This window comes from Penicillium arizonense (assembly GCF_001773325.1).
Source record: "Penicillium arizonense strain CBS 141311 chromosome Unknown PENARI_contig001, whole genome shotgun sequence".
Classification (NCBI taxonomy): Eukaryota; Fungi; Ascomycota; class Eurotiomycetes; order Eurotiales; family Aspergillaceae; genus Penicillium; species Penicillium arizonense.
In genome coordinates, this window is record NW_019173278.1 from 414,568 (window position 1) to 427,901 (window position 13,334).

General features: G+C 50.9%; 7 protein-coding genes across 7 annotated transcripts; 5 read left to right on the forward strand and 2 right to left on the reverse strand.

The window, feature by feature from the left end:
• Positions 1 to 230: 230 nt before the first annotated feature.
• Positions 231 to 1,048, forward strand: PENARI_c001G08227 (germin family protein; the record flags this gene model as incomplete). Its single annotated transcript, XM_022626784.1, has 3 exons — positions 231 to 370; positions 425 to 567; positions 621 to 1,048. 3 exons carry the CDS (start codon positions 231 to 233, stop codon positions 1,046 to 1,048), a joined length of 711 nt encoding a protein of 236 aa, XP_022493771.1.
• A 662-nt stretch (positions 1,049 to 1,710) lies between these two features.
• PENARI_c001G02737 (Zn(II)2Cys6 transcription factor) lies at positions 1,711 to 4,072 on the forward strand (the record flags this gene model as incomplete). The annotated part of the gene is made up of 2 exons (XM_022626327.1): positions 1,711 to 3,775; positions 3,870 to 4,072. 2 exons carry the CDS (start codon positions 1,711 to 1,713, stop codon positions 4,070 to 4,072), a joined length of 2,268 nt encoding a protein of 755 aa, XP_022493838.1.
• A 263-nt stretch (positions 4,073 to 4,335) lies between these two features.
• Positions 4,336 to 5,262, reverse strand: PENARI_c001G00340 (uncharacterized protein; the record flags this gene model as incomplete). Its single annotated transcript, XM_022626138.1, has 1 exon — positions 4,336 to 5,262. The coding sequence occupies one exon, from the start codon at positions 5,260 to 5,262 to the stop codon at positions 4,336 to 4,338; it is 927 nt and encodes a 308-aa protein (XP_022493278.1).
• An 813-nt stretch (positions 5,263 to 6,075) lies between these two features.
• Positions 6,076 to 7,292, forward strand: PENARI_c001G04893 (NAD(P)H-quinone oxidoreductase; the record flags this gene model as incomplete). Its single annotated transcript, XM_022626497.1, has 4 exons — positions 6,076 to 6,313; positions 6,377 to 6,432; positions 6,505 to 6,591; positions 6,660 to 7,292. 4 exons carry the CDS (start codon positions 6,076 to 6,078, stop codon positions 7,290 to 7,292), a joined length of 1,014 nt encoding a protein of 337 aa, XP_022493325.1.
• Positions 7,293 to 8,003: 711 nt separating this feature from the next.
• Positions 8,004 to 9,680, reverse strand: PENARI_c001G07333 (MFS transporter; the record flags this gene model as incomplete). Its single annotated transcript, XM_022626708.1, has 4 exons — positions 8,004 to 8,237; positions 8,319 to 9,037; positions 9,105 to 9,251; positions 9,308 to 9,680. 4 exons carry the CDS (start codon positions 9,678 to 9,680, stop codon positions 8,004 to 8,006), a joined length of 1,473 nt encoding a protein of 490 aa, XP_022493896.1.
• A 730-nt stretch (positions 9,681 to 10,410) lies between these two features.
• PENARI_c001G07170 (uncharacterized protein) lies at positions 10,411 to 11,319 on the forward strand (the record flags this gene model as incomplete). The annotated part of the gene is made up of 1 exon (XM_022626691.1): positions 10,411 to 11,319. One exon carries the CDS (start codon positions 10,411 to 10,413, stop codon positions 11,317 to 11,319), a length of 909 nt encoding a protein of 302 aa, XP_022494005.1.
• Positions 11,320 to 12,070: 751 nt separating this feature from the next.
• PENARI_c001G00783 (DUF1932 domain-containing protein) lies at positions 12,071 to 13,227 on the forward strand (the record flags this gene model as incomplete). The annotated part of the gene is made up of 3 exons (XM_022626186.1): positions 12,071 to 12,149; positions 12,327 to 13,008; positions 13,080 to 13,227. The coding sequence occupies 3 exons, from the start codon at positions 12,071 to 12,073 to the stop codon at positions 13,225 to 13,227; spliced, it is 909 nt and encodes a 302-aa protein (XP_022493130.1).
• Positions 13,228 to 13,334: the final 107 nt, after the last annotated feature.

Below are 13,334 nucleotides of genomic sequence, written 5' to 3' on the forward strand. Positions count from 1 at the left end.
ACGTGAGGCGCAGCAATTCAGTCCAGCTGAAGAGTAGTTGGAATTAACCATGGTATTTCACTTCGACTGTGATGTGCTGGGTTACAGCAATCTAGGTATAAAAAGGCTCTAGTCCGCTCCCTTCTTGATCGTTCATCATCAAACGTTTCTTAACAGCTAAGCAACACTTTCCTAACTTGTCTTCTCTTTGCAAACCAATCGATACCTATCTTGATATATCAATAGTCATCATGCTCGCAGGATCCGCCCTTAGCTCTGTTCTTGCTGTTGTTCTTGTCTTTGCCCTTCCTGCGAAGGCAGCACCTCAGCAAATGATGAGGCGCTCAACGCCCGAGCTCAGCTTAACTGCTCAGCTACAAATTGCAGATACGTAAGTTCCGTGGCATGGGCTGGATTACACAAGCAGACCAATCTAATTGTTTAGTGCCATCGGCCGTTACCAGCTCCTCCCGACGGATGAAGATTTTGTATACGATTTCACCAAGAGCAAGACCCCGTTTGCCAACCGGAAGACATTTCCCGCTTTGGTTGGCTCTGGAACATCCTTCAGTGTCGGTCAATTGCCAGGTACGTTACCAAGAAAATGCCTCGAATTTGCCTCGCACTAATCGTCTCAATAGCATGCAGCATGGCCTACCTCCACCTCCACCCTCGTGCCACAGAGCTCTTCGTGCTTAATTCTGGTCGCGTGCTCACCCAGATGGTGCCTGAAGTAGGCGTGCTTGACTCTAAAGGTAAACAACGAGTTATCCACACCGAACTGGGTCCCGGCATGATGACAATCTTTCCGGCCGGTTCGTTCCACACACAGGTGAACCCGGATTGTGGACCAGCCAATTTCACGGCAGCCCTCTCGTCGGAGGACTTCGGCATTGGCTTGGTCGCAGAGCAGGTATTCTCTCTGAGCGATGACGTTATTGCTGCCACGTTTGGGCAAAGCATTGCCGGGGAGGATATCGATAAAGTGAGGCGTGCTATTCCGGGGGAGGTGGTGATCAAGGTTGAGGAGTGCTTGAGAAAGTGCGGTAAGCAGAAGCGTCATGCCTGATTAGACCAAAGTCGTATAGCCCTGATGACAGGTCACACTACTTGTGAGGCACTAGGTCTCTTAAAAAAGGGCTTTATTTTCGTGTACAAGTGTTTAGACGGAAACCAATTTGAATTAAACACAGAAGATTCTAAATGGCTTCCAGGTGGTGGATTGCCGGCAAGTGCTGCGGACGGAGTTCTTGTGGCCGTCTGACGGAGTGACAAACTCCGCCAAAGTTTAACCCAGTTAACTCGTAATGGGTGGATTGAGTTCCCCTTGAACCGGTAGACGTCGTAGTAATGATACAGTCATCCGCCATCCACCATCGACACCCAACCTCTGGTCTATGTTTCAGCAATAATTAAGGATTGTAATTTCTTGAAAGAAGAAAAGGAACACAAAAGTGATCAACCTGTTATACATCAAGGTATCGATGGCAAGGGCTCACAGTGCGGGGAAACGGAGGGCCTCCGAGTCAATTCTTCAGGCACCTTCCGCAAAGGAGTTCATTGCTTGTAGCTTCCACATATACACTGTCGCAATACAACATATTATTAATCGCATGTACGAGCAAAAGGACCCCTCAGCGTACCTTTCCTTCAGCAGTTCGTTCAGGAAGTCTCAAGACTTACCTTTACTAGTCGTGGTTGACCAACGAGCTGAGGATTGACCTACCCAACATGGTCCGGGCATGCGAGTTCTGCCGCAGGCGCAAGATCAGATGTGATACCATCAAGCCTACCTGCACCACATGCCGCAAGAGCAATAGGTCGTGCGTCTATCGCCACGGCGTGCAGAAGCAACGTCCTTCTGCAGCCCTCATTGACTCCCTCAAGGGCGAAAAAGCAGCATTAGAAGATGCGCTAGGCCGTCTGAAAAGCGCAGACGATGCCCAAAGGCATGTTCTGCTTCAGTCCGTGACGGTGCAGGACGGCAGGGTATCACTGTCAGATCCAGGAACCATATCGACAACATCATCATCTCAGGGGCGTTATCCTGCCTCCGTTAATCAACGACGACAGCAGATGCAAATTCAACTGCTGAGCGATCCTGGATGTGCGCAGCCTGCTCCAAGAACAAGGGAGGCTATCGCCGAGGACACAAACGGCGAAATTAACGATAACAATCACGACAATGACGGTCAGGACATGGAACATGCTAACGATGTTGCCATGTCTTCCAGCGAGGAAGAAGGTGCCGGTGCTATGGGCGAGCCCAAATTGACAAATAGAAGCCACCCAGCCAGAGATAGCATTTTCAGCTCAACCTCTGTTATCCGCCTCAGCAGCCCGATACGAGTGATAGGTCTCGATACCCCTAGTCACGAACAACCAGCAGCATCGTCAGAGCTGCTGCGGTATCAGTTGATCGCCAATGCCGCAACGGAGAGGCAGCGGGAGCACCGACTGCGTTGTTTGACCTCCATACGGGGAATACCAGCGGAGCTGGCGTTCCATCTCCTCGATCTCCACTGGAGCCGGCAGCATCATACTTTCCTGCTGACGTACCGACCGGCCTTCATGCGAGAGCTGGTAAATGGTGGGTCGTACTGCTCTGACCTCTTGCTGTACGCTGTCTTCGCATGTTCATCCAAATTCTCGGAGCGGCTCGAGGTGCGTGATGACCCGACGGACCCGGAAACAGCGGGGCAGCGCTTTTTCACTCGCTGTGACGAGCTATTACTGCGCGAGGGCTTGCTCATTCAGTCACAAATACCTACTGTCATCGCGTTGATCATGCTCGGGTCGACGTTTATCGCCAGAGGCATGACTTCCAAGGGCTGGTTGTATACCGGCTATGCCCTGCGGATGGTGTACGATCTGGGGCTGCACGTGGATTTGCAGCAGGTTAACAACCACAATGCTGAGGAGGTCGAGATCAGGCGGCGTGTGTTTTGGGGCGCTTTCATCTGCGAGAAGCTCCAAAGCCTGTATCTTGGGCGACCTCCCACGATCAGTCTCGGGGATGCCCATGTGTCGCAGGACTTCATGGATACTTTCGAAGAGCTGGAGCCGTGGCAGCCCTATGATGACCCTATGACACCCGCTGCGAGCCGCAAGGTGACCTCTTCGGCCGCACCGTCGGCGTATTCAGTGACTGTCTTCCAGCAGCTCTGTCTACTGTCTGAAATAATGAGCCGAATCGTGAACAAGATTTATTTCGTCGGAGCCACCGCTCGGAAGACATTGAATGAGATCGGCCCTCTCGATGATCTCCTCACAGCCTGGTATCGTGACCTCCCAGCGCACCTAGCGTACGAGCCGTGGACGAAGGATGTCATGGATCCACCCGTCGTAGTAGCGCCAAATCGCATCATTCTTCTGACGACATATCACTCACTTGTTGTTTTGTTGCATCGACCTTTTATCGCAACGCCCAAGAGCGGCGCCAGCAACGGGAGCGGCGCTGATAACACCATAAAGACGTCGGCTTTCTCGTGGAAACGGTGTACCACGGCGGCACGACATATCACCAGTCTCGCCCTAAGCTATCAATCCATCTACCCGTTGCGGAAGTCTAGCTACTTGCTCAGTTATGCTGTTTACGTAGCTTGCACGATCCACGTGCTCAATGCTGCATCGCTCTCCACTGGCAGCGACAGCAACGCATATGCTGAGTCGTTATTGTTACTTGGTGCAAGCCTGAGGTGTCTGGACGAGCTAGCCGTACCGAACTCGGGAGTTGCGGACACAGCGCGTATTATTCGCAAGCTCATGGCCGCCAAGGGCGTTCAAGAATCACCAAGTGAGCCTCCCTTCCATGGTTGCTTCTGCTTTCATTTCTTGTCTCTTTTCTTGTTGCTGTAGATCAAGTACCTGATACTGACGGTACGTCCTAGCGCCCGTAGAGTTTCAGGCCTCGGCTCCTGATCAAACGTTCGACAATATTTGGCAGTTTTCTAACGCGTCGCCAACATATGATAATCTTGCACAGATGCAACCTTTCCAGGATATGTGTATCCCTGGTCAAGACTTGCTGTTTGGGTTTATGAACGAAAACATGTCTTTTGCGACATTCGGTGTGGATGATACCAGTTTCTAAAGAGTTGTGCTTACGGATGCAAAATGCATCGTGTGCAATACGTCGTCCATGATGCAATGTAGTGATTAACTAAGTTTAACGGTTGGATGTAGCAATTGGCCCACCATGTATATGATCAATGATGGAATTGTGCAAGTAGCCCAGTCAACTCCCGTTTAAACAAAAGCCGTAGGACATGGATGTTTCCTGTTCTCAATGTCACACTCATTTTTGACCATTCACTTGTCCCATGGACTTCTTTTCGTAAAACCCCGCCCATTTGGCTACTGCAGCAACTCGGGGTCATCCTTGACCACCTGGTCATAGTATGGCTGGAAGGCTAACCACATCTTATTCGAGTTGCCGCTCTTTTTGTGCGCGAATTCTGCCTGCTCTTTGGCGATGTAGTGTTTTTCAAACCCAGGGCATACGGCAGCGTTAGCAAGCATCTGCGCGTGGCAACATCGGTCCAGCGCAATGAACAGGAAGGCCGCCTCGTCGACTGTCTGGCCACACGTAATCATGCCATGATTCTGTAGGATAACGCTGCGGCAGGTCGGTCCCAGCGCTTTGGCGATACGGTCGCCCTCCTCAGCCGTGAGGACAGTGCCGCCGTAGCGAGGATACACAGCCAAGTCGTTGTAAAAGCGCAGCGCATCCTGGTACAGCATCTCGATCTGACGGCCGAAGCAGCTGAAAGCCTTGCCGTAGACACTGTGGGCATGGCACGCTGCATTGAGGTCCGGCCGCGCGCGGTGGATGGCACTGTGGATGGCGAAGGCTGGGCCATTGATGGCGCTCTGCGCTCCCTCTGGAAGGACCTCGCCGTTCTCACTGACGAGGACCAGGTCACTGACGCGGATCTGGGAGAAATGCATAGAGAGAGGGTTAATCCAGAAGTGTTCTGGGTTGCCAGGGTCGCGCAGAGAGATGTGGCCTGCAACACCCTCATCGAAACCCTGCCTAGCAAAGACTCGGAAAGCGGCCGCTAAGTGCTGCTTCAGGTATGTGCGAGTGTCGTTGATGTTGTCGAAGGTTGGTGGGCAACGCAGCTTGACCTTGCCGTCCTTATCGCCCAAGAAATGCACATCTTCCGTCCACGAGGAAGACGCAGCCAAAGGGACCCTAGCAGGCACTTCTTTCTCCTTGGTGGCCAGCTTGGCTTGTGAGGGCTGGTGCATTGATGTCTCTGTACCGGTGGTGGACGACATGATGGGCCTTATTGTGCAGCAGGCGATGAAGAAGCGTGAAGTCCGATGAAGGCTAGGTATTTTTACTTGATAGAAGCGATTTTGACAAAGCACAAGTTGTAGTTGACGCAACCTCAGAATGGCTACGGTGTGTCTTGAAAAGAGCTTCATTTATCCCAGAAATAATTTGCCTCTCAGACAGGCCTATTCCCCGTGAATTAGATCGATCACGGAGCAACTCGTGATGGAGAGACGGAAAATGGATTCTCAGTGTATCGGGTGCACCTCCACTGCGCATTCCGTACTTAGCGGGTGCTAGTATTCCAATGAGACTCCCGCGAGATCCGTGATGGATCCCTTTCACCATGTTCGTCGTTCTGTATACCCAATCATGCATCATTCGCCGTCTAACCCCAAAGGACGGAATGTGGCGCTCCGCCTGGGGTTGGCTATTTTGCGGAGTGGATTGTCCGCTTCCTTTCCAAACAAAATGTGAGGCGGTAATGAGGGAATGTGCCGCACCAGCTAGTCGCCGCACATGTTCCCCGCGCGCAGTGAGCCGGTCCGTGGCTGTCCGTTCAAACCATGCCTTCCGACGAGTCCTTCGGCAAGTAAGCAACGGTCGATAAGGCACCGCCGGACCATCGACAGTACAAATTAGCACTGTAACTTTCTTACTCAGATCAAATCTCCAAGCCAGTTTCTTAAAGAGCTTTCGCACTATTATTTATCTGCTATACAGTGATCAAACTTTTGTCCAAACAAAACTGCATTTGTACTCAAACTTTCTTCAAGTGAAGAACAACAAAAGCCTCCAGCCTTTGACCAGGAACCATGAAGGCAGTTGGAATTAAGGGCGGCAGAGGAAATGCCGACGACTTCTTCATCGAGGACGATGTGCCGGATCCGGTGGCCAACGGTAATTGTATTTTGGTACGGATACATTCTTTCGGTCTAAATCGCATGGATATTATGCAGCGAGAGGATCGTTATCCCTATCCACTGCTGCCTGAGTCTGGCAAGATCCTGGGCGTGGAGTTCAGCGGTATCGTTGAGGCAAAGGGCGCAGAATGTATGCCTCTCTCTCATTGTCTCGAGGCATATTTTGCTTCCTCGGTACACTAACATTTACCAGGCCAGTCGGATTTCCAAATTGGACAAAAGTGCTTTGGCCTTGCTTATGGAGGTGCCGTGAGTGGCTAATCAACGACCCTACATGTCAATGATGCCAGCAGCAGCGCTAATGTTCTTCCTCATGTACAGTACGCTGAGAAGATCTCCGTGTCGGAAAATATGCTCATGCATATGCCCGAGGGCATGAGCTTCGAGACGGCCGCTGGCTTCCCTGAAGTTAGTTCATTTCCCTTAATCCTCTGGGGTAGTTCCTGTAAAGTTGGGAGCAAACTAACACTGCGCAGACATACTTCACTGCCGTCCAAGCAATTCACCTCATTGGTGGCTTGCAACCCGGTCAATCAGTTCTTATCCACGCCGGCTCTTCGGGAGTCGGCCAAGCCGCCATCCAAATGGCCCGCTGCGGCGGCGCCAGTAAGATCTTTGTGACAGCTGGCAGCGACTCCAAGTGCAACTTGTGCAAATCCCTTGGCGCTGACTTCGCCATTAACTACCGGACTTGCGGCGACAATGATTTTGCCGAGGTAATTCGCTGCGAGACCGGGGGCAAAGGCGTCAACCTGATCATAGACTTGGTGGGCCAGTCATACTGGCACCGCACCACGGCGGCGGCTGCGATGGAGGGCCGCATTGTTATAGTTGCGACGATGAGTGGCGCCATTATTGAGAAGTTCAGCTTGCGAGACCTGATGAACAAGCGGCTTTGGGTCATGACAACGACACTTCGTACACGCCAGTCTGACTACCAGAAGCAGCTGCGGGATGTTGTAATCGAGAAGGCACTCCCACATTTCGCCAGGGGCGAGATGAAGGTCACCGTGGATGAAGTCTTCTCTTGGACAGAGATTGGGAATGCCCACAAGAAGATGGAGTCAAATACCCACGCTGGGAAGCTAATTTGCAACGTCCAGGTCTAGAGTTGGGCAGTCGACCTATAACAGATATACCTAGGCGGACGGATATATGCAAAAAGCTTCCATTACTGCACCAGAATGTACATACTTCAATCTTTACTGCCAAACAAATGATGCCGTTTGGATCTCCACACTATACTCAGTCCCTTGTCTCCGTCACAAGCCAGCCCCTAACCCTAGACCAGATTGCCTTAATTACGAAGAGAAGCAGGCATATGTCATCTTAAACGCCGGGAATTAGTACTCTGAGTTATACTTTGCATACTCTCTTATTTTTGCCCTTTGGTGGTTTTTCTAGTAGGTATTATCATCAAGTAGAGAGACTTCACAGTAATGATCAGGCACTTAACCCTGGTCTTCGTCCCCTTACGAGACGCGTTTCGAATATCCCAAGAGATCCTTCTCGTAAAGTGTCGCAATTTGTGATCGCGGTACCCATTTTTTATTACGCGGAGACTGGTGGTTGAAAGGGAAAATATGATAGTCTTTATATTGGTAGCCACTAACTATAAAGGGGACCACTATTGTATTTGCTGTATTGACCACTTCGTTCCCGCTTTTAAGAAACGGAAGAATATTGGAAACCAACCAGGATAGGTACCCTCCGGTCTTCATCAACTTGATTGCCTGACTCGCCAGAAGCCCACCAAGCCCAAACATAGTGCAGTGTTGGCCTCGTTTACTCATTAAGCAAGCACAGGGAATCAATGGTCATCACTTTTGGGTAGGGCTCATCTCCATATACTCCACACCCGCTTGTTCATCTCTTTTCAATATGGCTCCTGTCTCAATATCGTGTGCCCGCTCAATATGACCCTGGTTGTGCTCAATTGTCTTGGCTGGTGCCTCATAAGCCGGAATTGTCTGGTTAGGATCCTCCTGATCCCATTCCAAGTTGACGTTCTTGATAGGCATGCATGCCAGAGTGAGCGACAATAGACCGATTGCCTGTTGCAGTGGCTGTTAGCCAGCCAGTCAAGAACAGACAGCATTTCCGTCGCTTATGTATGAGGGAATAGAGGCACTTACGATTCCAACGAGGATGAGGATGATACGTCCATAATCCGGGATTCCAGACTTCGTGGGCAGATTATCGCCAAGTCTTGTCTCAATAGTTGGAGCCACGGAGGAGATGGCATTACCAAGGTTGTAGGTGACACCGCCAAAGGCACCACGAATACCTGGGTGAGGGCAGACCATCTGCAAGATGTTGCCGACTGTGCCAATGGCAGCGCCGTAGCAGAATTCGAAAAAGAAGGATCCCACTGCAAGATATTGCCACTTCGTTGGAAGGATAAGGGCTGGAAGCAAGGGAGCCAAGACAATGGCAAAGCCGAAAGGAACCCATTTGGGGCTGTATCGAGCCAGATACCCGCCCACAAGGCCACCTATAATACCACCGCATTGCAGTATAACGGTGACATAGGTTTCATGGCGGATACTGAGTCCACGCTGGGTCTCAAGGAAGGAAGGATAAACGTCCATATGGCCATGGCCCAGCGTGTTGAAGCACGCTGTGAGCACAGTGCAGTAGATGAATATCGGCCAGTGATGCGTGATGGCGTAACGAAACTTGACCCAGAAGGGCAATGTAGCACCCGTGGGGCTCAGAGTAGGCTGAAGAATGTCCTCATTCTCCCGGATGGCCTCCGTGACTACGGAGTAGTCGGGGCATATGATTCGCAGGCCAACCGCGGTAAGGGTAAGACCGGCACCGACGTAATAGAGGGATCGCCATCCGTAGCTCTCTAATCGTTCGGGGACGGGTTACTTATTTGGTCTTGCCATAAGCAGAGTATCAAAAGACAGACTTACCCATCGCCAAATGAAGACCGGATGCAATCATATTTCCCGCTCCAAAACCCTGCTGCGTAAAGCCGGCGACAACTCCTCGGGCTTCTCGAGGAACAGCCTCGAGAACCGCGGCCATGCTAACACCGTACAAAGCGCCATAGGTAATACCTAGAAGCGCGGTTAACAGCCTATAGTGTGATATAATGCAGCGAAGGCATACTCACCGAAGAGGAAACGTACTGCCACAAACTGTCCATAAGTATGAACAAACCCAGAGGAGAGGGTGAAGACTCCCATTAGGACAAGGTCCACTACCAAAGGGATTTTACGTCCGTACTGGTCAGACAACACCCCAAAAATTGCTGCACCGATGGCTCGAGACAGCATAGTGGTTGTGTTGGCCTCGGCAATCTTGGATGTTTCTACCCCAAGTGTTTTAGCCACTGCTGGCTGTGTGTAGGGAAGGAGATAGAAATTCATGGAGCCCAGCGTCCAGCACCACCAGCAAGTCAGGAACACCAGGGCCTGTTTTCTGTTCAATGCAAAAGCCTTGCCAATCTCCCGCGGGAAGTTGGCGACCTCCTGTGCGAAGCCCATGATGGACAGCTTGATCTGGAGATGACTAGAAAAAACCAAGATGGAAGATAATTACTTAGATCGAAGGAGACTGACCCAAGATGAGCCAACTCAAAGAATGATGGGAAAGAGGGTTGACGACCGCTGTGGAGGGGAGGACCAGGACAGCTACTACATATAAGTTAATTCCTTGAAACCAATGGTTAGGTGAAATTCTATCAACCCTTACCATGCTGAACCAACATGCGGTCGCTCCCTTACTATTCGCTGTTACCAAAGCACTAAGCAATTCATCATAGGGGTCTTCAGAGTAGACGGAATCCGGGGCCCCGCAATAACATGAGTGGAACTTGAACAGAAGCTCATCCAAAAATCCGGGGAAGATGATATCGTGGAGAGAAGTGGGGAACCATGTATGAGCTGCTCGGGAACGTCCGTCATGGGAAATCAAGGTCCGTGTTGTCTCGACATCATCGCGCCAGAGACGGAGCACAAACTCCGCCATGTATTCACAACGTCCGGGGCTTATATCAGCAGCCTATGTATACTTTCGAATCGTTTTATAAGAGTTGACCTTGCTTGCATCTTCCCATCGAATTCACCAACAGGCCGCATCTCACCAATCAAGTAACATCTTCTCGGTGCCAGCCAAACATTTCCTCATTTTATCTTTGACTTCTCAAACCTTCCTATCGGGATCAACTCCTCAGACCCGGCCGTCTAAGCACACATTATCATCCAAGTTGAAATTATGTCTACGATCAACTCTCTTTTGCCAAAGGGTGCATGGGACACCCACATCCATGTCTTCGATCCTGAGAAGTTCCCCTATGCGACACCACGATCGTATACGCCCAAGGAAGCCCCAGTTGTGGACTATCCGATGGAGGTGACGGGTTGCACCGGCCTCGTTGTTGTCCACGCTTCCATGCAAGGGTCGTCGCCGGCAGCCTTGGTGGACACTCTAAACCGGCAGTCTAGCATGCCTGGCTTCAAGCTGCGTGGCCTGGCGACTATTGATGTTGACAGTATCACCGATGCAGAGCTGGATGCCCTGCATGCCGCCGGCGTTCGTGGCGCTCGTATGCATGAGATGGCATGGGGCCACGGCGAGCAGAAAGGCGGCGAGCAAATCACCAAGAAGGTCAAGGCCTTAGCTAGCCGTCTAGCCCGTCTCGGCTGGGTCATCGGAATTTTCTGCCCGCTGCCTGCGTGGGCTGCCATGGCCGACATGATCCGCGGGTTAGATCCGCGAGTCAAGATCGTAGCGGACCATTTCGGCAGTACGTTCCCCGGTGACGAGAAAACGGAAGACTTTCAGACACTGCTCTCGCTCATCAAGGAGAAGCGACTCTTTGTCAAGATCTCCGGCTTCGAACGTCTATACCATGGTCACCCCGCTGGAATCAACAGTCTCGCGACGGCGGCCAAGGCCATCATCGAGGCGGGTCCTGACCAGATCGTTTTCGGAACCGACTGGCCGCACACTCAGCTCGGCGTTACCCGCAAGGGCAAAACGGATGAGCAGCGCCTCAATGAGATTGAGGGTTTCCGCGAGGTTGACGACCTAGCGCACATTAAGAAGATCCGTGAATGGATTCCGGATGATGAGATATGGCAAAAGCTATTCGTCACAAACCCACAGCGGATCTTTGAGTAAAGACAGGAGGGTATTCATTATATACAACAGCAGCACTACGCGGTCTCTACAGAATAAGACTAGAATAGGGCACAAATAAGAGATGATCGAAAATATATTTGTCTCCGGATAGGCTTCCGTCGGTATCCTAGCCAATTTGAAATAGACTGTATATCCTACATCCTGTCCAAGCCGTTTCTTGCTGGCATAGTTAATTATCCTCCACGACACAATCAGCGGAAAAGACCCTCTCGCCGTCTCCACGGCCCTCGTCGTAACTCGTAGGAGCTGGCTAAAGTTTACTCTAAAACTAGGGCTGAACCTGGATACGCCGGAGATAAACACCCTATGTGTCTGCCACTTTCCGGTCCAGGCGCAAATAAAGTGCGAGGTCGCCAGATGTTCCGAGGTCGGGATTCCGTCGGTGGAGTTACACGGAGTGCGATGTCCCGCCTTCTTTCAGGTGTCGTCACAAGCTACTCCGTCCGCATAACACAGCATCTGTTGGCCCCATGTTGAAGGCTAGGAGCTGGGAAACTTCCCGCGATGCTTTCGAAAGGACCATTGAGACCTTCCCTTGTTTTGGATCTACATAGTAGGTTTTGCGCGCCTCGTTCCGCTAGGAATACGATCAGAAAAGAAAAAGAAATGAATAAAAACAAGACGACCTATTTATATGACTTGTCTTCCCCACGTCGGCTTTCCCAATAAAAAGGGCAATTTCAAGAATTCAGTCATCTCCACTTTTCTGTCAAGCTGAGAGGTTGGAACTATGGGCGAACAAGCTGTACTCATAATTGGTATCTTGTCCATTGGTGACATGGGTCTTGGCATCGGCAAGCTACTCATCAGTCAGGGATATAGAGTCGCAACCTTTGCGGAAGATAGAAGGCAAGTACTTGCATGCACTCAACGCCGCTACCTCAGAACCATCTTTTTTCATCAATGTTGGATTGGACTATGGTGTTGATGCCGATGCTAAAGATAAAACTTGTTGTCATCCCAATGCGAAGCTAATCTTTAATGAGCTTTTAGTGATCAAACCCGAGAAAGGGCTCGATCCAACGGCATAGAACTTCTGCCGTCTATCAGTGAATTGGTCAAGCTGTCTGCTTGTTTACTTTCCATTGTTCCCCCTCGAGATGCGCTGACCACTGCGCAACGTGTTTTGAATGAAACACCCAGCGGCACCAATGCACGAGAACGTCCTCTTTATTATTTGGATCTCAACGCCATATCACCGGGGCTCGCCATTCAAATACACGCTCTCTTCCGAAACAATCCGAACATTGTTCTTATAGACGGCGGCATTATCGGCGGAGTTCCCTACCAGAAAGCCGACTCACTTTCGGGATGGAACTGCCCATCCCTGATTGTTTCTGGCCCAACGAAGCTTCCTTACGCGGATCTCGCCAAGACACTCAACGTCGACCACATGTCTGAGCGCCTAGGCGCAGCATCAGGCCTTAAAATGTGCTTCGGTAGTACGACTAAGGGGTTCTTTGCACTCGCCATCCAGTCCTATGTCACGGCAGAGGCACTTGGCATATTACCACAGCTACGTGACTACATGAAGAGGTACAACGCGGAAACCCTTGCAATTGCAGATAAGGGTGTCATCAGCATGCCGCCCAAAGCATACCGTTGGGTGAATGAGATGCAACAGATTGGTGTCATGATGGAAGAGGATGGCGGGTTTGATCGAGGACTGTATGCTATTTCCTCTCCCTTCCTTTCCTGGTACCGGTTGATTCTAGAACCGCACTGACAGTTTGTACTAGCTTTGATGGGATTGCGGAAGTCTACCGAGTTGTCGCTGAGGACACTGCGCTTGGTCTGGAGCAGCCGGGCAAGAGGTCAAGAGGCACAACAATAGATGACGTGGTAGCAGTGATGAGGTCTGGAATGGAGTCTACAAAGCACAAGTAATTAGGTTAATGGTGTTCTTTGAAGAGAACTCTTTGAATGCATGACTATGCTTGAGACGTAAGCTGTCTTCTGTTCTTCCTCGAAAATATACACTAAACGATGGCCCA